We start from the raw sequence: 27,901 nt of genomic DNA, 5'->3' as shown, positions 1-27,901 counted from the left end.
AGCCGTTACGTCTCAAGAGGGAGAACTGGTCCCGAGGGAAACGCCGATCCTAGAGGAGGATGGAGGGTAGAGACCCTGAACAGCTAGAGTTTCCCTTCATCTGATGTGCGTATGTACAGTAAAGTATGAAGGAGAAGCTTTAGTTGTGTTTGTCAGAAACCTCTGAGGGGAAGAGTGAAATGTAGCGTCAATCAAGGGAGAGAAGTCCAGTTGACTTGATTCAACCTTCTGATAACTGACCCTGGATGAGAATCTTCCCCGATTGAAATGTAGTAACTAAGTACATTTACTCGACTGCTGTGTAGAAGCAGACACAGAAAAAACGATCATACACGCTGTATTTAAATACGCTGCAAGCGAAGCAGTTGGACTTCATCACCAAAATAATTCAATGTGTAAGTAATGTAATCATAATATAAGTTAGAGTCCATCATTAAAACTATGGACACGGTTAAAAGATTAAAGTAAAATTAGTCCTCGAACAGATGTTATGGGCTTTTTTTTAAAGTGATGTCTTAAAGTACAGCAACAAAAAGCAAAAATCGGCTATACATCTATAACTGTGTGTTTATGTTTGATGTTTAAAATGTTATTCTGCAAAGTGAAACTGTCAAAGTAAATGTAGTTGAGTTTATTTGATGTAACTGGAATGTACTGATGCAGAAGTGAAAAGTAACAGATAACTGAAATACTAGTACTTTAAACACACTGGGCTATTTTCCACCACTTTTTAATTATTATTTTTTTTGCCCTTTTGGCTTATCCAAAGAGTTCAGGGTCGCCACAGCGGATCATTGTCTGCATGTTGATGGCAGTTTTCACATTTTCCACCATTGCTTGTACACTGATACTTTTTAGAGTGATATACTGTGTGTAATCCACTGTATGTATCTTACAGCTGCAGTCTAATATTTCATGCAGTCCAGCTTACCCGTTTACAATATGATACTTAACTGCTCAAAATTGAGTTTAGCCAATTAAAACAATAAAATTCTTCTTAGACATTTATGCCTCACAAATAATACTTTTGAAAGCGAAATGTTTAATGTAAAGTAGTATTTCACCCTTTAGTTTTAGTAAATGATGCACAAACTTTCTATTGAGATTGTAATGTAGCTACATTATTGTTAATTATATAAAGGTATAATTTCATTAAGAAAGAAAGTCAAGGGAAAATATGATTATTTCCTCAACATGTAATTTGACTGCTAGTAACCACAAGTTATTCAAGAAAAATGTTTTTACTTACATACTACATTACATACAAGGTAAATGTCTAATGCTCTTCATCCTATAGCACGTTTTAAACACAGCTGTTGACCTGTTAGGCTTAATCCTCTTTGTCATTCTGGATTGAACATAGTTTTAATACATTTCGGATCCACATGCCTTCAAACTAACTTCTCGTATCTGCTGCTAACAGGTGCTCTCTCTGTCTTCTCTGACCTTTGGCTCCTTTTCACCCTGAGGGCAGAAAGAGGATACCTGAGGTGCAGCCCACAGGTGTACTGTGATTGGTGAGGCAGCGATCAGGTGGGTTTTTCATTCTGTCTCTTTGCACAGTAACACTCTTGTCCTCCCTCTGAAGCACATGGGGGCCCCAGGCTCCTGGGGCTTAAACGGACTCTAGTTTTTAAACCTTTGATCACTCATTTCAGGCTCACTCAATAGCCCTTAGTTTAAAACCCAAACATTGATGGAGGGAATGCACTGATTGGTTGTGAGCATACAACTCTTTTACCTTTGGTTAGAGTGAAGTTTTATCAAAATATGCTCTGGCAAGAGTGTAATTATTTATGCATAACTTTTTCTTGAAATATGATCAGATCTTTATCTAGATTATGAACAATTATTTAAAGGCAGAAGACGACAGAACTGCTTCCTCATATTTCTTTAAAACATAATCAGTCCTGAAGTTTCTTCTGCATCACAACTATAGGAATTAAATAGTCAGCATTTTAAAATGCCCATGTACTGGACTGTCGTCCTGTACTGTGAGTAAAACGTCCCGGCAGTGACGGAGTTGAACCTCATGTTAGTTTGGAGCAGTATTAGAAGCTTAATCCTCTTGTCTGCTGCAGATTTACTTTACCTGACCTCATCTCCTGAACAGATACTGTGTGGCTAGGCCTCAGGACAGGTGAGGTCACAGCTAGTGTAAACCTCAGCTTACCGGCAGTGATGTCCTCTCATCAGTGTAAAGAGCTGTAATCCTGTATCTGAGTTAGCTGAAAATATAGAGATTCATGTAATTTGACTCTAAACAATGTGGTTTAGGAACTTTTAAGGATAAGGGTTGTTGTCCGTGGACTGGCCCATATCATATAGACTTACGGACAGATTTAAATGCTCAGTTTTAAGGTTTATTATATGTGGACTCATTTTAAAAACTCACATACTGGGTTTGGATAAATTAAATTTCAAAATGATTTAATATTGTAAGTGTTTTGGCCTCCTTGATAAACCTTCCATTTCATTTGCAAACAGACCCTCACACATCACTCTAAGTTCGATAAACGTACCAGCTTATCAGGGACAATTCGTTAAAACTCATGTGGCCTGATCCAACAGTTCTGCAGTGAATACCACCTTCATGAAAGTAATGTCCTGTTAATATTTAGACCGCTTCAGAAAGGTGCTCATTCAACTATTTACTTATTTTGTAAGATGTAGTTTGTATTATGGAAAGCAAAGTGGTTGAGTAGTTGGTGCCTCACAGCTGGTCTCCAGTTTGAATCCAACTGCTGGGTGTGGCCTTTCTGTGAGGGTGCATTTTCTGCCTGTGTTCTTGGCTTTCCTCCTACCCAGTGATAGCTGGCATAGCAGCACATCATGACCCTGAACAGGATAAGTGGTTCAGATAATGGATGGATGGATAGTTTGTATTGCTTGATACTGGACCGTTTTATGTTTGGGCTATAAATATTGTACGAACAATTCACTATAGACTCCATCTACATGATCATTAAGTTGAATCACCTTCATGAAGAAAAATCTTTTGAAGGTTCATTAGCTAATAAAATGCTTTTGTCCATGAGGGAAGTTGTTTAGGCAGAATGCCCTCTGTCTATGGACATTTTGGAAATGTTAATTTAAATGTGGTACTTTAAGACGATATAAAGTGTATTCCAATTTTTCCAAAATAAGACCTCGTCACAGGTTAATTTAAAGAAGTCTGACAACCCCAGGAAAATATAGCTGGGCAAGTTAATTAAACTCAGTCGTAGTTTCACATTTGTAGAGAGTTTTTTTCACCAGGAAGTTGAGGCTCACAGTTAACCTGTTTCCTAAGTTCAGCTTTTATACGGAAGAGTTAAAGAGACAGACAGATACACAAATATAGTGCATAAATAATTTTATATTGTTAGATTAAACTCACGTAAGAAACCAACTTTTAATCATCTAAAACATGACATTTTCATAAAATTAACAAGATGGTATTTAAACAAAAAAACTGCTGAAACAAAGCAGGCAGTGTACAGGACCATCACAGCTTGCAAAAGAACATTTTTCCATTGTCTCCATTGTCCAGTTGTGGTTCATTCGGGTATAGAGTGATCTACACTGCAGACTAGGAGCAATGAGGCGGAACCAGCTCACAGTGAAGACACTTTACAAACCAGCAAGACCACAACATGGCTTAGCTGCAGCCAGTGAAGACAAAGCATTTGACAAAATCACATAAAGATCGTCAGATTTTATTGGCATGGAATATTATGGAATAACTGGCAGCTCCTAAAATAGAACCATCTTTCTTATTACATTGGTAATGAATATTATAAACAGTAATTCTCTCCAAAGCAGAATTAAATCATTGCAGCTTTTAGAAACATTATGTACACTTTCCTTCTGCTTAAAGTAAAACCTTTCAAAGTCTTAAGCTGAGTGATGTGATTTATGTTTTATTTAAAACCACTTAAGTTTATAACTATTCAATTACAAGCCATTCTAAATTAAAGCAGGCACTTCCTGCAGCTGTGGATTAGACCTGCACAACATTCAGGAGTAATTTTGGACCCTGCAGAACTGCTTCAGATCAGCCATATTCTTAGGGATATCGAGTGTGAACAGCTCTCTTGAGGTCATTGCACAGCATCTCGACTGGGTTGGGGTCTGGGCTCTGCATCAGCCACACCAAATGGTGGATTATGCATCTCTAAAGCCATTCTATAAGAGATACACTCTGATGATTAGGGCCATATAGTATAATACTTAAAAATTATATCCTGCAACACTAAAGTGTTTTTGCCAATACACAGTAATTCTGCTTCAACTACTTAACATTACACAAAAACGTGCTGTGAAATAACTCCAACGCAAACCCTGTATATTCATCAGGAACACTCGAGTGCTACAAAATGATTTTAACAAATTTCCAGTAACCAAAGTTTTTTTTAAACCATTAACATTAAATGAATGCAAAGGCTCCAAAAACTTTATATATTCTATTTACACTAATTTACATCTATGGATCATAAACCAAAGCTTGATTTAACTGGTGCATTTCATTTAAGGGCAGAGACTGTATAAAGTTTTCATTGTAATAAAAGAAAACTCCAGTTAACTTCAATGACAAAATACACATGCAAAAAGCCATTTTGATTTGGAAATATTGCTTCTATTTTTCTAAGATGTAAACATTTGAACGTTATTTGAGAGTATTGTCATATTTCAGACAATACGTCCATCAGTGCAAACACTCTCTACGCCAAGAGAGAGAAAATAAAGGTAGAGCTGTAAAAGTCACATGATAATGCACCATTGCAAATTTAAAAAAAATGCACTAAGTGAGACTAACTGGATGTGAAGTTATAGTTGTGCTGTTTGTGTTGCAGTTTCTGCTGCTGCTTTCAAGGGGAGAAGAAACAGCCCAGCTAACATGAGACACGAGTCGACGAGGTCTGTTAATGTGTTTGCAATAAAAGTAGTTTTGTACACTGCCCGTCAAACAAAGCACATAAATGGTAATGTCGGCGCTGGCTGTCCATATCCATCCAGCAGTGATTGATGTTTTAACATAATGAGTTTGTTGACTAATGGTTAATTGCTCTGAATACGCTAAAACAATAAAAGTCTGTATGTTACGCTAAACATTTAGCCTAAATTAGCGTTAATGTAATAACTAAGCCTGTTCTGCTAGGTGCACCTGCTCAGCAGTGAATCACAGCAGAGAGAGGAGGACAGAGGATTGAGTAATTAAGTAATTAATATTCCAACTGTCTTTTGAGTCGTCGACTTTGCTGTTGTAGAAATGAATTAATGAATTTTCACTTAGTTGTCAGGTTTTTTTCACCCAGTCATTACCAACATGTTGATGAGTATTCAAACTTCTGATCAGATACAACGGGCGATTAATTGCAATCAACTATGGAATTTGTGAACAACATTTTTAGTCAACTAGCAGCCCCAATAATTTTTCTAACAAATTATCTCCGGTTACTTATTGCAGGACAATTTCTTGGGGACGAAGTGATAGCCCTTAGCGGATAAATATTTGCATTCAGAATTTACCAGCACTTGACAGTCAGTTTCTGTTAATGATGTTCAGTGACTGGGTCCTTTTTTTGATAAAAGGTCTTTTGGTTGCTGAAGGCATCGTGTGGGTGCATATGACTCTTTATTGGCTGTGTTAACAAAGAGCTCCAATTAATGCTTCAGTTAAAAGTCAGCTTTCTTAGTCATCTTCATAACACCATCTGAGAAAGCAAAATGCATCACTTGCAAACTAGTTCCACTGAGGTAAAAACTTGAGCTTCCATCTGAACTGAGCAGTTAATGTAGTGAGCAGCAGCACAGATACGTGATATTAACAGTGTGTGACTGCTTAGCACTGCATTGCTTTTGGCGTGCAATTCTTTAAAACAATGGGATTCCAACCCCTCATCACCCAGAGGATTGAGTACTGATCATAACAAATTCAGCCAAAAAGTAATTTTAATATAAAATTGTTTTTAGAGATAATTGACAAGTTAAACAAAGTGAGGTCTTAAAAATGTTCCGCTCTCACATTTTGTTGTGACCTATCAGACCTTAAGGTTGATAATTGGTTGAATCCCGTGTTGAAGGAACTTTTTAGAAACCACATTCAGATCTAAATTTATTTTCATTGTTCAAATTAACCCCATTAATCAGATTAGAATGGCACTGCGCAAAAAAAAGAAATATTGGTTGAATTGCTCCTAGTAAAATAAATATTTTCTTCATACGATAAAGATGCAGCCAATAAAACGTTAGTTAGGAAGTTGTGGCTTTCTGGCTGCTGAGTGAACTGAGAAAGCGTCTCCTTCTGATCCCTGTGTTGATAAGACAGGAAGTGCTTGTGTGCTCACACATACCGCCTCTCTCACAAAAACACACATTCTCTAAATAATGTTTCACGCCAACACTTCCACACGCACGCAGGTATGTCAGTTTGTCATGAGGACTGAGTTTCCACACACACACACTTTTTTTCCCGTGCTATGTTTTTCAGGCAGCTGAAGTTTAGTGTGTGAAACTTCTCGACTTCAGGCTTCAACAGCAGCAGCTGGATCATCTCACACTGTGTGTCTGTGTTCACAATAACTTATTGTTTTGCCACTGGCTTTAATAAATACTCAGCTTTATGCTTTGTTTGGACTGGAGAGCCGGGCTGAGAGGCCTTGTTTCTCCATCGTTCCTGAGTAGATAGTTGCTGCATACGCAGCGGCAGCTGCTCAGTCGATGCGGTTACCACAGATTGTGAAACGGTCGATATCCAGCAGGTCTTTGTTGGTAGTCCTGTGCTTCAGTTCAGAGGCTCCTTGTGCCTCCTCCTCCTCCTCCTCTTTAAAGAGTGTGGGCATAGGTTGTTCAGATTCAGGTGGTGGAGTTGGTGGACGGCTCACTGGTTCAGCAGGAGATGTGTCAGTGGGTGGAGCAGGAAACAAATCTGTCCTTGGAGTTGGCTGGGTGGTCACTGAAGAAGAGGAGGAGGATGGAGACCTGCAGGGTGTAGCAGGGATATGCTCCACCTTAGATTCACCTGTAAGGAACAGTGGACAAACTTTGTCAGACCTGGTCAGGAGATCTTCTCACATCTTGTGAGGTATATGCAGCAACTACTGTGGTTACAATAGGGTTCCTGCATAGCTTTGGTTTTATTTGGCTAAAAAGGTGTTAGAGGGGGGCAAAGGTAAGGCAGCACTCTTCTACAAACTTAATATTGCATCAGTGCTGACCTACCATGGCAACGCTTTCAGAATCAGAACAAAAAGTCAAAACGTAGACTCCAACTCAGAAAGGCTGAAAGAGTGAAATCACCCTCTGGAGTAAACTTGGTTTATTTTTCCAGCCTTTATACCAACTGAAAAGGGGACACTGCACACTAGGGTTCTACCTGCCTTACCTTTCAAAGCTCAGCCCTAAGAATAGTATCAATAATGAGCACAGACTTCACAGCGAAGGTAAAAGCAGTCATAAATTTGTATTTAGAGAATTACAAAGTATCCGTAGTCATCTAATATATAGAAGCATTAGGAGAAAAGGAAGAGAAGCAACATTGTCTTATGATTATTTAGAAGAAGATACAGTATGGGAGAGGGTGATGTGCTGTCTAGTTGCACTGCAGCCATTCTTAGCCTGTAGCAGAAGGAGCAACATTGGCTTGAGTGACAGGGACTGATTCAACCTACACCCACCTGACTGCTCAGTTAAAGCAGCCCAGAGAAAGAATAATGAAAGCTCTTCAGAAATGGAAGCTGATGCTGAACAGTCACAATCTACTGCATTATGTTAAGAGACAACACTGCAGAGCCTTTTTCATTTCGAGCAGAGCAACAGAGCGTAGTTACATTAGGAGAGTTGACCTAACAGAATAATTTATAACATTAGCAGAACAGAAGTGAGTAAAGCAATGTTGGACCGTAACGGTCCACAGAGACAACCACCCAGCCCTGGGCTATCTGACTATAACAAATCCACAGTTCTTACTGTAGAAAGAGATGAACCAACACTTACAGTATAGAGCTGCCAGCTGAGCAGCATTATCAAGACTGATAAATAGTGCGTGATGGAGGCCATGAAAACTGATATTACAGACTATGTGAGTGTTAGAAAAACACGTTTCGTTGCCATCACATTCAGTTTGGTTTAAATTGTTCAATGTTAAAATCAGCCACGAATGTATCAGTCAAGATATACATATCTGTGCCTCTCACAAATTGAATGTTGGACTTTGACTAATCATAACTCCCTGTACTTGAGAATTTGTTGAAAGTGCTAACTACCAAGTGTTTTGTATTACAAAACAAGTAGGACATTGTAAAGCATCCCAGAATTTGTGTTCATGGTCTTCCACTACACGTCATGTCTATTGGCTCAAGTCATTGCCTGGTCAAAAGTGAAGTTGCGCTAATTAATATTTTTATTTTAAAGCTATAGTGCAGAACGTCTCTGCACTGCGGTTCTGAACCTGGCCCAGATTCAGAACCGCAGTGCAGAGACGTTCCTTTTCTTAAGGATTTGGAGCCTTTCTGAGTAATCAGAGAAGGCCACATTTTTCTGATCGGTTAATTTCGGAGCTTCTTATTTGTTCGCATTGCAGAGAGCAATTCTTGAACAACTTAGTAGAGCCAAGTGGGACAACTCCAAGTATCATGCTACCACTAGCATGATGTCCAAACTAGCATATTGTGGCTTTTACAGTGGATTAAATGGCAACATTCAGCTCTATATTGTTCATTCACGTATGACCTGGAAGTTTACCGTTTAATTTAGTCTCAGCCTCCGTAACAACGGCTTTGATTAAATAGGCTGATACCTGAATACAGCAGCCATGAAGTTAGTATCTAGCTGGTGAACACAATGGTGAATCTAATATGGGAAACATTTACCAAGTGAGTTTATGGAGACTAAAGCCAAAGAGAGAGTAAATATCACATGTAAATAGCCAGAAATAAGACTCCATATAAAAGCCAATGGTAATCTGCTCTACACTGACCGTGTACATTTTGGAAAAATGTGCAATTGCTGTGTTTTTAGTTTTGTTTCCTCCCAAGTGGCCAAAAAAACAGGTTTGTGCCTTTTTATTTATATTTTGGGATTTATTAGCATTTTTTAATTTTATTCTGAAGTTAAGATGTTTTTTTAATTCAGTTGGTTCCACCCCCTTACGTTCTACACTCCATCATTTACATGTGTAAAAGTATTAGAAAATAATTTTAAGAACTGTTATTTGGTTATTCAAGCGCATTCTCTAGTTCTCCTCTGAAAGATATTGAGCTTTAATAAAAGTTATCCACCATATGTCTTTAAACGGCTGATGCGAAAATCCCCTCTGGACAAAAGCATGCAGTAAAGACAGATGGCATATGTTAGTGTTATGTGAATCCAGATCACTATAAAGACAGACGTGCAGATGAACATAATTGTGCAGTGAAACTACTAGAGCAGCAGGTGAAGCTGGAGGCTCAGTACAAAGTAATTTAATTTAGAAAAGTGAGCAAGTTATCTGAGGTTGCTGATTCAAATCCCAGCAGCTAAATGTGTGTAAAGGAGCAGAGAGACAATCTCCCACAACCTTAAAGCACTTATTAGCAGCAGTTACCAGATTAATTTGAAACGTAAGCGGTGGTTGGAGCTTTGATGTTTGATGTGACATGATGCACCATCAGGATCTTTGTCATTTTAAAGCTTCTGGCTCAGTGCAGCACGAAGGTCTGTGATGCACACGGTAGAGAAAGATCTGCAGGGATTTGGCTGTGGATGACAGGAAGAGACTGCCACCTCCAAATATGTGTGTCTAATTGTGTGGGTACACGTCCTATGGTTTTGTGGACACATTTTTGTCTGTTACCAACACTGTGAAGATGCTTTGGCCAGTTGTTAAAACTTCAAAAAGCTATTTGAAGGTTATGGTTGGAATTGGGATTCAGGTTTAGTGGTTAAGGAATTTATTAGGTCAATGAGTGTCTTCTTAAAGATAGAAGAAGAAAAGTGTGTTAGATTGTGTGTGACTATGTACCAGGCTGTTGTGAAGTGATATTTACATCAGTGTTATTGAGGAAATTCATATGTAAATTTAATGTGCATGGAAAGAGGGTTTGTTTTCTATTCTTGGTAGAGATCTGTTAAATGTGAGGCACCAATGTTTCTACAGTAAAAAGCTTGATTTCCTCGGGACCCTTTCTCACCAAGTGACTGAAATAGGGCTGTTCTATATGAATTAACCCACTGATTACTTTCAGGAATAAATCTGTTTTGTTTCTGCGATCAGCTATGAAATAATTGTAAAAAATTATTCCATAAGTTTTTTGTTTTGTTTTGGTCAGACCGCGTGATGACTTTAGTTGAAGCTCCTAGAAATTCTCAGCAAGACGATTGAATTTTTCAAATAATTATTTAATTGTCTTATTAAAAGGAAACTACACCTCATTCTGCTTCATCTGTTCCACACAGTGTAATTAGTGAGAGGGACAGAGGTTGGAGTAATTATGTAAGTGACAGGTAATGCCCCTCTGCTAAAATTAGGTCAACTTGTTCCTGTATCTTTTAAACCTGACCTGATAATGCTTTGTTTTCATTATAGTAATAGACACTGTAAATTCTTATAGTGATGTCCAAATCATTAAATTCCAAGTCATTTCTGTCCCGCTGACAATAGAAGTCCAATATTTACACTTTTGTTTTTTAAGCTCCATTGTGATCACCAGGAAGTTGCTAACTGTGTGATTCTGCCGATGGTGCACATCTGGCCACGTACAGTACAGAGGTACATTACCTCATGGCTTACATTTATAACTAGTTAGTCACGGACTAAAGATGCCTTTTTAAAAGTGCATTCATGACATTTATAATATTAGTTCTTAAAAAAGAAAAAGAAAAAAAGGTTGTCGCTTACCTGAAGGTGTGCGACATCTGGCCTGGCCATCTTTGCTGGGGCTTTTTGCAGAGGCCTCTGGAACAGTCGAGGGCCTCTCAAACAGTTTGTCCTCCATGTTGGCCCGCTTCACGTAAAGACAAGACTTCCCCAGCAGCACAATACTGTTCAACACTTTAAGTGTCACGAGCCTACAGAGGGGAAGGCTCCAGTTAGAGAAGTGCATTTCTGAATAGGATTATTTAAAAAAAAAAAAAAAAAAAAAAAGGAGTTGCAGCATTATGACAGAAGCTAACATGACAGAATTTGCATGTCGAATGTAGAGCTAGAAACATTCAACGTTGATGACTTTAATTGGTATTATAAATAATATCATTGCCATTCTGATCACATTTAAGCACTTCCTGTTCATTTTATTGTCTCTGTCTTGATTTAATTGCTAGTATGTACAGTTATGTCACAGCGCAATAAATGCTGGAGGAGGCAAGTGCCATCTTGTGATCGATACAGTCTGTTTACCTATAGGTATTACATTGGTTACAATGAATTATCTGTCTAGCTTCTGTTTGGCTAAAAAGCTTTTAATAAAATTTTAAATAGCTGGGAAGACATAATAAAGACGAAAGTGAATCCTAAATGGAGAAATTAAATTGCAAATACATGAACGGTTTTTCAGTGGCTCTGTGCAAGATCTCAATGTTAAGTCATAGTCACAAAGATGAGGTAACACTACTGAAGCAGCAGCACAGAGTTGCTGTGGTGGCTCATTTCAGAATCACAACACAGCCTCCGACTCACTGGCGGAAAGGCTGAGGATCCTCAAAAGATGGTGGCCATGTCCCCAAACAGTTAACACTGTGTGACAGTAACATCACATTCTCATAAAATGTTTAATGTTCATGTTTTTGAGTCTATTTTGATGATGATTCAGAGTTTGATACGTTTTCATCAAAATGAGAAATATTATGTAAAGTTTTTTTTACAGTAACATCTTAAGAGGAGCCACAGTCTTAATGGTTCCCTTTTACCATCTGGTTTCCATCGCCACTGTTCACATCCCACTACTGACACCAGGATTTTGATGTGAACCATCCTACTGCGTTTCTGGGCTTTGCTATAAGGCCCCGACTCTGACACTGATGAGACAGAGACAGACACATTTGGGTCTGTGGACCACTGCTCGCTGTGACAGGGTGTTTCGTACCAAGAGCGTGTCAGCAAGGCTGAAGCTTTGCCAAGACACGGTGGTCTGTTCAAGCCAGAGCTATTTTTAAACGGGGGTGGGGACGGCCAGAGATGGCACTAGAGATGACAACATTGTACTCTTCACCCTGAGGAAAACTCTTCAATGGTTCGAACCCAATGGGATCTGACAAATGAGAATGAGCGAGCCTATCAGACGCCCAGCACTGGGAGAACATGACGGCGCGGTGTTAATGCTTATGTAACTCTGTGCGTCTCTGTGCTTATGACAGTGCCTGCATGTGTTAGTGTGCATTCAAGAGACTCTGCATGCATGTCTGAATACGGAACATGGGTCTATTTGGATATTTCACACAAAATGTGAACCAAAAATGGTCATTAAACATTCTTGGCACTATTAAAAATAAAATTTGAAATACAGATTGCTGACCTGCCCTACAGGGGATTGAGCCTGTAGCTCAATAAAGAGGGGGAGGGAATAAGCTACATGCTGTATTTTATCAGCATATTAATGTGCATGAACAAGTCAGTTTCAACCTTTAGATCTCATCTTGAGCTAAATATATGCAGCGAATGTAACATAAAAATGCCACTTCAAGTACAATCATATGACACAAGGTTCTTCAATTACAATATGGTCATGTAATGTAATTCCAATTGCATAACAAAGTATTTTTTCTCTCGTACACATTTCCCTTAGATGTGGTTGAGTTATTTTTTTTCGCTCTACCTTTTCTTAAGTGACTCATTTGGTATGAATGTTTTGTTCTATTTTATTTAATTCATATGTATTAATTTATTTTTGCAAGCGATTTTTTTAAAAATGCGCTTACAAATAAATTGACTTGACTGCTACATACTATACAATACTAAACACAAAACACAGCTTTTAAATACCAATTTCATTTGAAGACCACAGATAGATATGAAAATGGCAGAAATTAAAAAAATGGCCACTAATTTATGTAACTGTAGTAATATTAAAGACAGCAGTCTAACTTTAAAAGACTTACCCAAGATAACAGAGGAACACACATGTGTATGAAAGAGCTCCCTGCACCTTTAGTGAACTCATCACCACCCGGATAAGCTGTTAAAAACATGAAAAAGAGAATAAATTAATATTTGACTTCAGAAATATGATGATAAACTCTCATTTGAATTAAGTGAAAAACAACCAAAAGCCATTTTCATCTAGTGAATCAAAAGAAAACTTTGTACAAAGTTCTGGCTCCTTTTAATGTTCCAATGACTCCTTTCTGGTATTTAGTTCCTGAATAGCAACAGACTGCCGCCTCTCTTACCAGAACAGCCAAAGGCAGAGGGATAAAGCCCATCCTACGGGCCACTGAGTCACTGTAGTCAGTACAAGCCTACACAGTGACAGATGAGCACAGATTACAGCACTCAACAAAACAGCTCACTTTATACAAGTGTAATTATGGTGATAGGAAAAAAGAGACTGTTGCATACATTTTTCTGCCGACTGCTGACGAGATCAAAGGCCAAACTAGCTCTGTATTCACTGTAGACCTGGGGGGTAAGAAGGAGGGGGAAAGTGAGTTTATGCATCATGTACATTTTTATGTTTGTACTGTGTGAGATGCGTCGTTAGCAAATGAGACCATTTTTGCAATGAGGAACATAAGGTTTGGTTTACGTCTGCAGTAATGTCGTTGAATTTGGTGATGAAAGCGTGTTTAATGACGTCAACAGCAACTTCAGAGGTGACGACCATAAAGACATCAGGGAACAACACCCACAGGTGGTCTGAGGATAGAAAAGCACACAGGAAACTTGGCGTTTTAAACTAACTTTGTTTTAAAGAGAGATGTTTTCTTGTCTTTATTGCAGCCTCAAAACACACTGTAAAAACAACCAGTTCAACAGCTGCAGAAAACATCTCTCAGAACCTCAATTTTAGGTTTGGGTCGTGTTCACAGCCACTTCTTTTGCCACTTGGATTCACTATACAAAGTTGCAATGTGTTAGAATTTGAAACATTTCATTATTTTCACCCTTTGTGTGAGAAATGTAACTAAATAAGTGCTGCTCTTTTTAGCTCTGTTTTGCTCTCCACCAAGTCCCGGGGGAAACATCTGGCTGGTGTGATAAGTGTAGGTGATGACACTGAACCAATAGTCAAGTAGGTGGCTAAAAAAATAAATAAATAAAACATGCTCATTGCATCTGAAGGGGGACAACAGAAATGGAGGATAAGGCTTCAGTTTGCCAATATGAACCAATAGTCATCACGGTCAAGTGGGGAAAACAAGTTGAAGTTAATACAATCACTTAGACAATTCAAGACATGGGTTTGCAAATGCTGTGCACACAGACTTTAGGTCAAATTATCAGCACAGCATCTACACAGTTTGCAGACTAAATGGCAATTAAAGCGGAAAAAAAAAAAAGATTAGTAAAGGACCTTGGCAGGACACTGAACCCCCAACAGCCCATTCCCCTCCCCAGCTGTGCAGTGCCGGTCCAAGCCCGGTCGACATTGGGGAGGGTTGCGTCAGGAAGGGCATCCGGTGTAAAAACTGTGCCAAATCAACATGTGGACAATGATCTGCTGTGGCGACCCTGAACTCAGGGGATGAGCCGAAAAGACAAAAGAAAAAAAACAAAAAAAAAAACATAGGTATTAATTTACTACACGTTGCCATAATCGTCATATAAAGGTCTGAAATACTTAATAAGCGAAACAGCTTTGGCTCATTTAATTCATTGTAACTGTTAAGAAGTGTGTAATGGGTAATTGGTTGAGAACATGGGGTTTTGCGTTTCCTCCTTTGTTATACAGCAGAAACCACAGAAAATGTTAGTAATTGTACTTGGCAACAGAGGGACATAGCTCTTTTTAGCATTTGTACAGGCATTATGCTTTCAGTTGACAAGCCACGTCTGTCATCTACTGTCTCTGCCTTTGAGACTATCAGGGGGAAGGGAGTGTTTTCAGAGAGCTGTCACACAGAAACACAGAGATCTCATTCCTCGGTCTGCTTCATTCACCAAGGTTTGTGGAAGTGAAAGATCCAAGGCCTTGCAGTGGGTCAGCAAAAGCAGCAGGAAAGGAGCTGAGTGGTTTTCTCTCATGATCTTCTATCCTGACACCACTGGCTCCTGTACTAGGATAAAAAAGTTCTACCTTTGTATGTAAAGGAGATAACTAGATAAACAAACTGTAGAAAACAAACCCGGGGCGGCAAGTTATCGCTTATTTACTTTAATATAAAACATCTCTCCCACTTAAGTTTGAGAAAACAGGCGTTTACCTGGGTTCCATGAGAACTGCTCCATGTTCCTCAGACAGACGATGAGAAGGAGAATGTAGCTGGTGAACCGCTCTTTGATATCTGCAAATTAATCACATTTATAGATGCAGTGTCTTGACTCTAGAGCCTGGTTATGAAAATGTGATAAGTAACATCATTTTTAAAATTCAGGACCCATGTTTTTAGCTGCACTGTCCTGATTAGAATTTCTGCAAGATTTCACTCAGTACTTCAGCACAACATTCCTAATGATATCATAAACTGGACCAGATAAGAAGCAGAGAACAAACTGACAAATGACCACTTAAACATTCTTCAATTAGGCTTATGTTTTGGTAAAATTACAAAGCATGAAGAAATAGTTTGTAATATATTTTTAAACTAAATTTAAAACTTTCAGACCTTTTACTGCTTGTAGAGCTCATTTACCCTTAATGCTGGTTTTGATATGTCCCTTAGGTTTCTCTTGTGTTTCCATGCATTATTTAAAGCACTTTAAATTTCTCTTGCGTAAAATGCAACCGGCAATTAGCAAGTTACATGACAGAAATCTTAAAAGGTGTGAATGAGCATTCTGGATTCATCACTTTTGTTGTTCAGCAAAGTAATAAATGCTCAAAACCATCCATTACTAAGGTTTTGGTGTTGCCACAATATCACAATCCAATTTAAATGTGTATTGTACACATCCAATGGATTCTTGTGTAAAAAGACCCCAAATTAACTCCTTTTTATTTGTCTACATGATCTTCAGATGGACATCTCAGAGGGCTGGGAGGAGACATGTCTATGTGCAGACTGTTACAACATAAATAGATGCTCAGATTGAAACTACGTGTTAAAAATCAGCTTTTTAATCTTTTTCCCCAAATTGACAGATAGTGCTGTCCCGCCTTACGCTACAATATATGTATTACATAAATAACCTGCAGATTTTCCCCAAAATGTAAGGAAACACACTATTTCTGTCTGTTACATATTACACATGTTAAGTGTTTTGAGAAATAATAGCTGTCACTAGTCAAAGATTTAAGTCCTGCAGCTTGACAATGACAGGCAGTGAAGAAGATTTTCATTCCTTAAATTATCTCAAAGACCGGACTTGATGTCTATAGTCAGACAAAGATCAGTTTCATCAACCGTTACTTGAAAGTAATTTCTTTTTACAACAGTAATGTGGATGTAAATAAATAGTCTTTAAATCTCTCCTTTCAAATGTTTTTTTTTTTTACGTTTTTTTTTTTCTGTTAAGCAACATATCCTAGGAAGAAAGGGGCCAGAGTGCACTGTGCAAATAACTGTTTGTAGGACAAAATGGTTAAACTGTTCCATTTTGAATCCTGGGGAAAGTGAGAAACTGAGAATATTTAATTTTTTGAGCGTAAATTCTATGCAGATCGAAAAGCCTATATGAAGTGAAAAAAGTACAAAAAGATTTTTAGTTAAAGTAAATAAAATATGAAACTAAATCTTACCACTGTTGGACATTTGAAATAAGTTATTCTTCTCAAACTTCTTGAACACACTTCCTTTGATCTCTACAAACTGAGACAACAGAAACACACATGAGCAGCAGTTAGCAGCAGTATAATACAGAAAATACAAACTAGCAAGTTGCAGCTGTATTTCCTGGGACACATCTACATTGATATTAATTAAGTAAAAATGCAATTATGAGCATGTGCGACTATATTTTATGCAAGAGTGAAGCTGCCTAAACAGACACATCAGGTGCGTGGGTTGCATTCCTGTCTGCGCTTGTACAATTTGTGTACGTGTGCAGTTTGTGTGGACTGACGTTGTTGGACATCATGATGGTGAGCAGGGACTTGTTGTGGGAGTTGAAGGCGACATTGAGAGTAGAGGCTTGGACCATGATGAGGATTGCGTGGAGGACTGAGAGAAAGACACTCAGGAAAACAACTGATAAAAAAAGCATTTTAGCATTTTAATACTACTTTATATAAGTCCACCTCCTAACAAGAATGTAAAATGACTGAAAATACCTTGTGTTCACTCAGCTAAAATGATTGTATGTGTAATAATTAAACCTAATCAAAGAAATCACAACAATGTACTTACCAGATCCTATATTATCATATTTGTCATATTTGTAGGACAAACAGACATTAAGATCTCTATTATAGATAAACATAAGTTACAGAGTGTAGAAATTGGCTCAGGCTGTTGTTAACACCTGTAGTGCACCAACCTTGCTCCAGACCAGAGCAAAAATCAATCAATCAATCAGTCTAGCCAGAAGACAATCAAAGCAAAAAGGATTCTGGTGTCCATGAGCCAAGTCATGCAGCACTTAAAAGGCCTAAAAACTGTTTGTTAGAAGTGTCAAAAATAACAGAAAATAAAACAGAAAGTGGACATCCCAGATGCTAATCTCAAAAAGTCCTTCAGATTTGAAGCACATTGTGTTTGTGTGGAGGAAGAAGGATACAGACATAAAAAACTGCCATGAAAAAGTGAGGAATGACACCTAAACTGTCTCTTTTGCGTTCTTTAGGTTCTGTGGCCGTCCAGTAGAGCGCGTCCAGGATGTCTTGACCAAAGGAGGAGAAGAGGCGGTCAGCCACCTTACACAAAAACAACAGGTGACATAATACTTTTATTTAGAAGTATTTCCACAACATAATTGGGTCATTTGCTCATTTATCTCCTATTTAGTACATGAATGCATCATCATACTCTTTCATTTACACTGATGAGCTACAACATAACCCTAACCACCTGGTGGCCTTTATGTTGTACTAGACAGGTGGTCAGAATAGGCATGGTGATGGTCTGTGACTATGCAGCCCTATACTCAGCACACGCTTCATACTGTAGGGTTGTATAATACGGAAAAAAATGTTTTTACATTTTTTCCTGGGATTTCCATGACTTGAGTAGATCAATTTGGGAACGAGCTGATCATTCTAGAATGATTAGGGTGATGTTTGTAGTTGAAACACAACTGACCTACACTCTGCACGGTCATTGACAGCGACACTAAGGGAGTAGGACGAGGGAGAGCTGGTGTCTGACCGGAGAGTGTAGGGACACCTGTTGAGTGAAGTAGTTGCTGTTCACATTCACTGTATGTTAATACTGAAATGACACATTGTGCAGCCCTGGTCAGCACATACAATTTTCCACCAGTAGGTGTTAAGGTTGTGGGGAATGTTTTGCACTTATATAGGTTTTTTGTCTCCGATCCCTTGGAAACTAAGCTTAACTCTTCTGAACAACTCCACTGTTAGTCGGTTTACCAAAATACAGTGAATTTGCAGGTGGACAAATGTTGCAACTATTTTCACAGCAGAAATTCTTTAGAAGTGTTGAGACAAACATTTTTCTACTTTGCAGCCTTAGCTGTGATTCTGTTCGGTTAGTGATGACTTGATAACTGAAGTGCAACAATGCAAAGGTTTGTCTTAGCATAGCATAGGCTCTAAGGCACCGGCTTACTCACTATAAAAGGCCTTTAGCAAATTCATAGATTTTGTTTCATTGTCCAAGTTTTTTCTTTATTGTTTTTTTTTTTTTACATTTGGTTCATTTAGTTTATACGGCGAATGTCTTATCTTTCCCTCTCGCAGTGCAGGGGCAGTCACTACATCTGAACGAACAGCTAATGAGCACCATTAGACTGCGCATTAAATACACAAGAGAACAGTGAATGCATCATTGGGTTTCTTTTACATTTTGTAAATGCCTGAAGCAATGCTGCATAAATGTCAGATATCAGTGTGTGAAATGTGAGGTACCTCCAACATGTTGTAGATGATGTAGAGTTTAATGACTGACTGTCCTCTAATCAGGTGGTACATCATGGAGTAATCTACATAATGCATCATGGAGAAGCAAAGCACCAGGATCAGGCCCCTCAGCATATCACACACCTGTGCTGGCTGCAGCAGCCGTGACCCACTGACAACACACACACGCACACAGAAACATTATTAACCTGTGCAATGTTTTTAAGAGACATTTAAACATTATTCAGTACATTCTTGGTTGAATTCAGATCTGCATGCTGGCATTCACACTGCAGTGTATCCGTATGTGCTGTACATACCAACATGCACACAAAACAACATGTGGAGTGTACAGCTAAACATCTTTACACCAAGACATCATTTATGTGAACGCTGACAAACAAATACAACACAGGATACCGACACATCTTCATATACAGTGGGGCCAAATAAGCCTTGGCAAGGGAGTGGACCCCCGTTTAGTAGACTACCAGACTTGTATTTCCAATTATTGCTGGTTCTGAAGTCTTTTAATGATCAGCGTTATCCCATGTGTGGAAACAAACAGACAAAATAATAAATTCCGGCATAAAGAAAGGCAACAAGGTGAGATAACACAAAAGTACAATATGAAATATTACATTTTGTATCTCCTTTGTGCTAAAAGTTATCTTATTCATAAGATTTATCTCCTTTTAACATGCTTGTTTTTGTTCAGTGCTTTTCATCTTACAAGATTAAATGTGTTGTTCTTATCAGCCAAATAGACCAAAGAGTCCCAAAAAGGGAAGAGAACTTTGTGTGTTTGTGTGTGTGTGTGGCCATAAATATAAATTTACGATTTATAATTGCAATAATTAATTCTACTTAAAATTGTCATCTTTATGTAAAAAAATGTTTCACATTTTACATAAGCAAATAGATGGAAGGATAAACTTTAGCTTTAACATGAAGCAGTAAGATCAATAATTGCCTTTTAAATGGGAGCATGTTGGGAGGAGGGCTGACAAATCCATGGGGCTGGTTATTTAGTGTTTACTGTGACAGGGATAACTCAGAAAGCTTAATTCCAACACATCCCGCATGCAGTATTTTCCATGTTAGCTGGATCATTTTAGCTGCAACCACCACCAACTACAGCAAGAAGATGTTATACTATCATCACACAGATTATTAAGCCAGTTCACTGGAACAAGGATTTTCATAAAGACATGGTACCTGTTCATATGGCTGTTAAAACATAATACAGCCAAATTCTACAGTGCTTTGTCAAACTGCCAGAAAAACTACTTAACCAAAGCTTTGTACATAACACATGGCAGGACGAAAAGTAACTACCCTATCAGTATCATTAACTTAAGCCACTGATCTTTTATCTTTTATCAAGGTCATGGAGCTACTTCACATCTCTAACACGTTTCAAAAAACCAGAGGAAATGAAATTATGTATCAGAATTGGAAGGTGTATCATCTGAACTATTTCAGGGGCCAACTAAGCTGAGAAAGAACGAGGAAAGGCTTTAGAGGGAAAAAAAAGAGTTTTATAAAACATTTGTAAATTAGTTCAACTGAGTGGCTCAATGTCTGATCTGCAGCTGAGCACAAGGGCTGTGAAGAGAACAGGACGAGGTTAACGGTTTAGTCCGAATACAGCCTGTACACACTGATTTTAAACCTCTACTGACAGAGGACTTGCTTCCATGTAAAGCACAAATAAGACAAACCCAGATAAAACCCTTTAACCATTTTTAAAATGATGACCAATGAAACTGCGCAGATAACAATGAAACTGAAAATGGGCTGGAAACCAAAACCAGGAAGACGTCTCTACAAGATTAACTATTTCTACTTCTTTCTTGAGGTCATGGCAGCATCCAGTGGTCAAATCTGGAACTGAATTAAAAGAACAAAGCTTTCAGTGACCCTACTTTACTCAACAAGCCTTCATTATGTTTTCGCTAGATAAATCAATCAGCTTGTAAATAAAATAAATATAGAGAAATAAAAGTGTGACAGAGTCAAACGGCAATATACAATAGAACTGATGCTGTAAAAGCACAAATAGTTTAAAAAAATATATTAAAAACACGAAAATCACAGATTAAAACACAGGTGCTAAATACCATTCTACTGCGGTTTGTTTCCTTTTTATTTGCCGCATTTATAATCTCATAAATTTGTAGTTATTTGTTATTTGTAGTTTTTTTTTAATTATTGTCCTTTCCTTTTCCAATTGTGTTCAATTCATTTATTTTCTATGTATCTATGAATGTGCAATTAGAACCAGCAAGTATGTAAGAAAAAGCATACAATCGCAACTCAGGTTGACATACTCTAGAAGGATTAACATTTTCTATACCACAAAGCTCATTCATTGGATTTTGTGTTTTATGATTTATTTTATTTATCGTGAATGTTATTATAAATTTATTCTGCCATAAATCCAGTTGACTTTTTAACATAACATTTTCATCATTAATTAATGTTTTATCACTTAAAGAATAAGAAAATGGTAACAACATGCCTATGGCGTCTTAAAGCGTGTGGTTTTCTTGCATCAATAGCCCAACACACAGATCTATACACAAACGTGAGGGTAAACAGTAGCTCTGGCATTCAGGGGGTTTCATTGAGAATCCTCCTCACACAACACTTTATCCCCAACATGTGCGACACACACAGTACTCTGGATGCAAATCTGCAGCAGCCAACTGGTAATATAGTCTGCACAAAGCCATCCTCACTATCACCATTCTGGAAGCGTTATCTTCATTATACATGTGAACATTGTGTTTGAGCACAGTCAGCTATGTGCGCCATTCCAAAGAGCTATCACCACTGTGAGTGGCTTTCATACACAAGATTAAAACTTGTGGTATAGAAAAGAAGAGAAAGCTTCATTACTGATACAAAACCGTGTTAGAGAACCTGACTTGAGAGCAGAAAATAGCCATTTCGCTTCTGTAGAGCAGCGGGGGATATTTGTACAGTGAAGGTGAATAGAGGTTTTGTTTTCTCAACAAGAACTACTGAGGGGATGTCTACACCAGGCAAATAAGACCCAAACTGCTCCAGAAAAGCTGTTCAGAGACCAGTAGTGGAAGACTAAGCAGCCATCCAGCGAGCATGTGACGAGAATGGGCATGCACTCTCAGCAAACCTTCTCTGGATGATTGAAAAATAATAACCCAGACTTATGCAGAATAGGACAAGATGTGCCACGTCAAGCTGCATATGAAGACACAAAATGAAGATAATGAGAAAGACAAGTGAATGGATAAGCAGGCCAGTTGTGGACAGTGATAAATCTTATGAGGCCTTAGGAGCTTGTGGGAGCATACCTGCTTCTTCTGCAGTAGGGGCATGTGCGTGCCCTGCAGGGGGGAGGAAGGCAAGGGGAGAGTCAGACAGGGTGGTGCGGGGAAGGGGAGAGGCAGTGCCCATCAGAGAGGTTTGGGTTCAAATGTTCTGTAGCTGTGTCACACTGCTTTTTACCTCGACACTTGCATTCATTTTTAAATATGCAAATCCTCTCATTTTAAATCAATGTGGATTGAAAGTATTTATGTACATTTCTAAATAGCAAAAAAAATACTGTCACTACTTGGAGTCACTGCAAGCAGCTAAACATCCGGAAATTGTATTTCTTATTACTAATGTCAAAATTGTCGGTAAAAACTGAAAATATTCCAGACCTGTAGTAGTAGTAGTAACATTTTAAACCTTAAAACTAGCCATTTTTTTCCCACATAGATAGAAAGGCAGCTAATTTTGCTTGTAAGTGGTAGATTATCTAAAATGCTCCAAAGAGTTACTGCTTAAAGACCCATAACAAGAAAAAACAATTTTTGGAAAACAGAACCCCTGAAAAATTATAAACCTGAAAAATTCTATAATATGGTATGGTCTAGTCTAAGTCTATAATTAAACTATGTTAATGTTATTTTACGTCTTTATTTTGTGTGTGTGTGTGTGTGTGTGTGTGTGTGTGTGTGAGCGAGCATGTAGACTCTGACCTGAAGCCACAGCATGGCAGGGTAAGAAGGCGCAACAGGGCTAGCAGCACCCTGAGGGGCAGCAGGGTGAAGACGTACAGGAAGGCATCCACACACAGGAAGAAGCCGAAGATCATCAGCTGGAAAAGTCACACAACACCACGTCTGAATTACAAGACAAACTAAGCCTAAACTTCATTATGAGAAGTTAAAGTGAAGCCTGTGGTAACTTTCACTCATCACTTTGTATTTCTCTCTGAAAAACAAAGACAATACCTATAAATACATGAAAACACAATAAAGAAAAATGCAAGAGCGACGGTTGGAGAGATACACAGATAATTATGCGGCAGAGACAACCTTCATAGTCCCCAATATCCGAAGAGCCATTGCCTCGTCATTTTAAAAAGAACATTTTGGGAGAAATGCAAATGCATGTCTTCTTACTCCTACTTCTCACAGGAAAAACGTGAAGGCAGAAGGCGGGAGGGGAGGGTTTGTCTCTCATTGGTGGATTCAGTGTGAGTTTTCTTGGGGCATAGTTAGATACCCATGAAGTTGGCTGGTTTGACTCACATAGTAAAGTCACTGCCTTTAATGTTTACACACATTCCTTTCTTGCCCCCAAGGAAAAAGTAAGCCAGTAGGAGCTGCATTGGTCTGGGTTTGCCTGTTGGGACACATTTCTGCAAAGAAGGGATCCACTCAACTCTAAAAACAATACACACATATTTACGCCACATGCAGGCACACAGGATGCGTGTCTTCTAAAACGTTTACATGCTAACTACTTAAAAAAGCCTTTTTCCAAGACTTGCAGATGCCCTGTAAATTTGCCCTACTAGAGTTTCTGTTACCACTATTCGGGTCAGTTTCTTTTCATTACAGCAACAGTACAAAAGTACATGTAAGACCCCGTCTAAAATTCTATCAAGGTAGAATATTTACAGATTGTTTGTTTGCAAGTCGTGCACCTACAAGTGCCCAGTCCATATACTGTATGGGTTTTTCAAGACATCTGTAAAAATAAACCATGAAATAAGGTATTTGTTATTTTGTTTAGCTCATTTAAATTAAAATCAATTGTGGCCAAAATTACAGAAGCACTTCAAAGTATAACTCAATAGATTGTGATAAAGCGTAGCCTCCAAAATGATCATGAAGTTGAACAAAACCTCCAAACCAGTTTTCACATATGAATATTATCACCTCTGTAGGGCAGAAATGATTGTGAAACTGATTTCACAATAAACTAGCCAGTATATGGATGTGATGAATTCCTACAATGAGACCACACTGAAACCTAGTGGACAAATGAAGAACAACAAAAATATACAGATAGGAGTTTAGCACGTGGCAAAAATTGTTTATGTATATCTGTGCAAGTGTGTAGCTGAGATCCCAACTCTGATCTCCCTCATCACTAAGTTGTCTTAGTATTCTGTTGATCAATGACAATGTCAAAAACAACAACCACAATTTCACTATATGCCCATAAAAAAAAGCAATGAAAACCTTATGAATAGAGTCCAAGTACTAAAAAGTAAGAGTACACATTACGCACACAGATAAATGCATTTAAAGTGCATTAATGTTACTTTATATACCGTTTAGGAATAGTTTGGGAATGTCATAACCAAAAGGTCTGACTTTAATCTATACATCTGTCCATCTATATGTAATCTATGTAAATACATTAACTACACAATTAATTGTAATTCTATTGTGATAAACCGTAGCCTCCAAAAGGGTCATAAAGTTGAACAAAACCTCCAAACCAGTTTTCACATATGAATATTATCACCTCTGTAAGGCAGAACAAGCAGATGTTCATTTGTTAAGCTGTGATCTGCTGAAATGTTGGTATTTTACCATGCTGCAACAATAGATTACAAAAATGGAACAAATAATTGTACTAATCAAGTAGTAGTCCAGCATACTACAGTATAGTGGGGAGATTTTAAAGCTTAGGAGTGACTATGAGGAAACACATGGACGTAGCTGATAAGAAAAGGAAGCAGCGGAGTGTGTGGACTGTACCTTCTCCAGTTCTTTGGGAATACGCATGCATGTGTACACTCTCTCCCTGCGCTCGGTGTACTTTGCTTCATTGTGCTCCAGGAAGTAGCCTCTGGTGAGCTCTGTGCAAATGAAGCGTGTCAGCGATGGATCTGGAACAACGGGAGGGCAAAAGCGTTATCACAAGGCCACTGTCTCCAGCAATTACGACGGAAACTGCGAACACAAACACGTCAGCAACCTTTCGGAGAGTCTCACTGCACCGTGAAACCGGAGGAAGCTTCTCTGAATGCGGAAAATGTCTCAGTTCACTGTTTCAATGTAAAAGCTGAATATGCCGAGTAAGGTTCTGTGTGAAATACAGGTCATTTTGTTTGTGCTTTACCAGCATCTCTGTCATGGAAAAATGATAAAATGACACAGGCAGTGTTTGTAACTCTGGCACTGATTTTAATACATTGTTGGATTCTGTTTTAATTCTTGTGGCTAAACATAATAAACCATCACAGTGTTGTAAATTAAATCAAATATACATCATTTGTTATTACCTTTAAGTGCATGCAACAATACCAGACATTCTCTGAGTCAAGCTTCTGAGATGTGAGGATTTGCTGCTTTTTTTTGGTCATACTTATTTACTATTGGGTTTCGGGTGTACAAAGTAAGTTTTTTAGTGACATTTCACAAACTAAACAGTTACTGGAAGAAATAATCATCACTATTGTAAAGAAATTATAAAAATCATAACTTTCCACAGAAAAAAAATAAAACGCAACACTTTGTTAAACTGCCTAAGATTCCTTTTAATTAGGCCTTTTTCCACCTTGGCAAACCTGTCAAGCAAGTCACACTTCATAAACTGAAGACAAATAATCTCTGTCATCACCATATAATGTTAGCTCAACTTGCAAAGGTTTCAAAGGTAGAGTCCTAAAACCAACACACAGCTAAACTACTTCTGGTTTTATTGGGAGCCAGTGCATAAAGCACGAGAGTGACCCAGTTAAAAACGTCAGGTGAATACTCTACTGCAAATCATCACTTTGTACCACAGACAGTGTCATCGCAGTACTTAGAGTAGTTGAGATTTCGGTATATTATCATCCGTGACTCCTCATTTTTGACTATAGTGCAGGGATTCCAACCCTGGTCCGTAGGGACCCCTGTCTAACTACCCAACTCTCCATACACTAATCACTGCACATTACCTGGATCAGGTGTGTTCAGTAGCGATGGCCGTCTGATGCCGATGCAAGTTTCAACCTGCATTTTCCTTGAACCCCTGCTTCAAAGCTTCAATTTTCATCTTGCATTAGACTGAGATCGGGGAAGAACAAGTAAATTGGTATCTTCCAATTGGCTGAACACACCTGATACAGGTAATCGCAGTCGGTAGGGCACTAGTGGTGTAGGGGTAGTTAAAAAACAAGCAGGGATCCATAAGGACCAATGTTCAGTGGAACCAGTGTTTCATTTTTATTAAGTGCATTTTTTAATATTTTAAATGCACTGGTTATACTATATTTAGACAGGTGAGGCATCACTAGGTTAGAACTGCAACTAACAATTACTGTTATTACTGAAGAGGTGTTATGGATCTGTTATTTTCTCAGTTAAAACGCATCACTTGAAGTATTGATACACCACATGTCAAGATGGTATATTTAAGTGCTTTGTCTTAAAAAATAATCACAAACCCAAAACGAGTTAATTTAGACCAAAAAAAAAAAAAGTTTTAAAATCGTCACGTGGGAGAAACTCTTGCTTAAACACAAATGCTAAAGTATTAAACCCAACCCCAGCCTGGACTTAAATCCTCAAACTGATTTACATACATTATAAAGTAAGAGAGTAGCAATGTCACTAATGGCAGGCTACAAACAATGAAATATAAGAATCTTTAAAGGCTTTTTTTCTGGGGCCTTTTATAACGATATTGGTGCCTTCCCAGCATTTTGAGGGTCTACACATCCTCCTGAGACCCAGCTGTCTGGTTTTTTTGACCTATAGCTTTGGACTCATGTTAGCTACCAAATGGAGGATTCTTTTTAGACTCTCAAACCTTTCTGACTCATTCTCTCATGAAATGGGATCTAAACGGTGATTTAAAGCGTCTGCAGCGGCAATGCAGGATCAGAGGGTTTGTTGTAGCCATCACCCGAGAAGCCTGACACCCAGACGCGTTAGATTTGCAGAAAGTCTCATGGCGTTTGGACCCGCGTCGTTGTTCGTGCGCGCTCACGGAACTTCGTGCGAGCGAACAAGCGCGGTCGACGTTGCTAATAGATGGTGAGAGACGAGACACGCGCTTGTTTCCAAGTTTTGCTCCGGTGTTTCCGTCACCGGGCTGTTTTCGCGGCCAAGTTTGGGAGCAGAAAGCCGCGAACCGAGCTAGCATGGACCGTAAACACGGGTTCACAGCTGGACTCGGCTTATTCAAAGTTGCCACTCGTGCAGCTTTTCGAATCTATGTGACCTAAACGTTGTTGGTAAGATGTAGTATTTACGAAGGCTTTACTGCCGCACTAATTAACCGTTCATGTACGCGGTGACGGTAACTTGAGTACGTCGGTAGCGCCGGAGCTGACCGTTCTGTTTACCTGCTGGGGGCTCGTCTCGTTGCTCCCTCCTGACAGCGCTTATGTCGTAAAATCCCAAGGTTTCTGGCAGCTCTGGAGTTAGTCCGGTTGTGCTCGACTTGTGCAAATTGTCCCATGGTCGTCTCTGTCTTTTCTTGAGCTCAATTTCGGCTTCTTTCTCATCTGACAGCTCGGTCCCCGACAGGCTCGCCATCTTTACTTTGCCCGCCGCGTCGCC

General features: G+C 38.7%; 1 protein-coding gene and 1 long non-coding RNA gene across 5 annotated transcripts; one reads left to right on the top strand and one right to left on the bottom strand.

The window, feature by feature from the left end:
* Positions 1–6: 6 nt before the first annotated feature.
* LOC137133887 (uncharacterized) lies at positions 7–23,209 on the top strand. Its single transcript, XR_010915334.1, has 4 exons — positions 7–105; positions 1,424–1,533; positions 17,837–17,924; positions 23,079–23,209. It is a non-coding gene; the product is annotated as an uncharacterized lncRNA (long non-coding RNA).
* On the bottom strand, positions 3,341–27,901 carry tapt1a (transmembrane anterior posterior transformation 1a). 4 transcript variants are annotated; one of them, XM_067517975.1, is made up of 15 exons: positions 27,685–27,901; positions 25,106–25,236; positions 23,087–23,205; positions 22,412–22,444; positions 19,080–19,242; positions 17,771–17,906; positions 17,117–17,214; positions 16,794–16,863; positions 15,319–15,399; positions 13,701–13,810; positions 13,514–13,573; positions 13,345–13,413; positions 13,054–13,130; positions 10,859–11,028; positions 3,341–7,003 (listed from the first exon to the last, which is right to left on the bottom strand). In XM_067517975.1, the coding sequence occupies exons 1-15, from the start codon at positions 27,875–27,877 to the stop codon at positions 6,696–6,698; spliced, it is 1,818 nt and encodes a 605-aa protein (XP_067374076.1). In that variant the 5' UTR covers positions 27,878–27,901; the 3' UTR covers positions 3,341–6,695. The 4 variants fall into 4 exon arrangements, with proteins under 4 accessions (XP_067374076.1, XP_067374077.1, XP_067374078.1 ...); XM_067517976.1 differs by lacking the exon at positions 22,412–22,444; XM_067517977.1 differs by lacking the exons at positions 25,106–25,236; positions 27,685–27,901 and adding an exon at positions 23,426–24,167.

Source organism: Channa argus, chromosome 10 (genome assembly GCF_033026475.1).
Source record: "Channa argus isolate prfri chromosome 10, Channa argus male v1.0, whole genome shotgun sequence".
Classification (NCBI taxonomy): Eukaryota; Metazoa; Chordata; class Actinopteri; order Anabantiformes; family Channidae; genus Channa; species Channa argus.
Note: the sequence above shows the minus strand (reverse complement) of the source record. Positions and strands in the feature narration are given on the sequence as shown.

Excerpts from the sequence above, each read along its gene's own strand:
- tapt1a (XM_067517975.1), bottom strand. The coding sequence starts at position 27,877 with ATGGCGAGCCTGTCGGGGACCGAGCTGTCAGATGAGAAAGAAGCCGAA. Across the intron at positions 17,907-19,079 it reads TCATCTACAACATGTTGGAG|GTGGCTGACCGCCTCTTCTC; the intron begins GTACCTCACATT and ends TTTTTGTGTAAG. Across the intron at positions 15,400-16,793 it reads ATTTCAAATGTCCAACAGTG|ATATCAAAGAGCGGTTCACC; the intron begins GTAAGATTTAGT and ends ATTAATTTGCAG.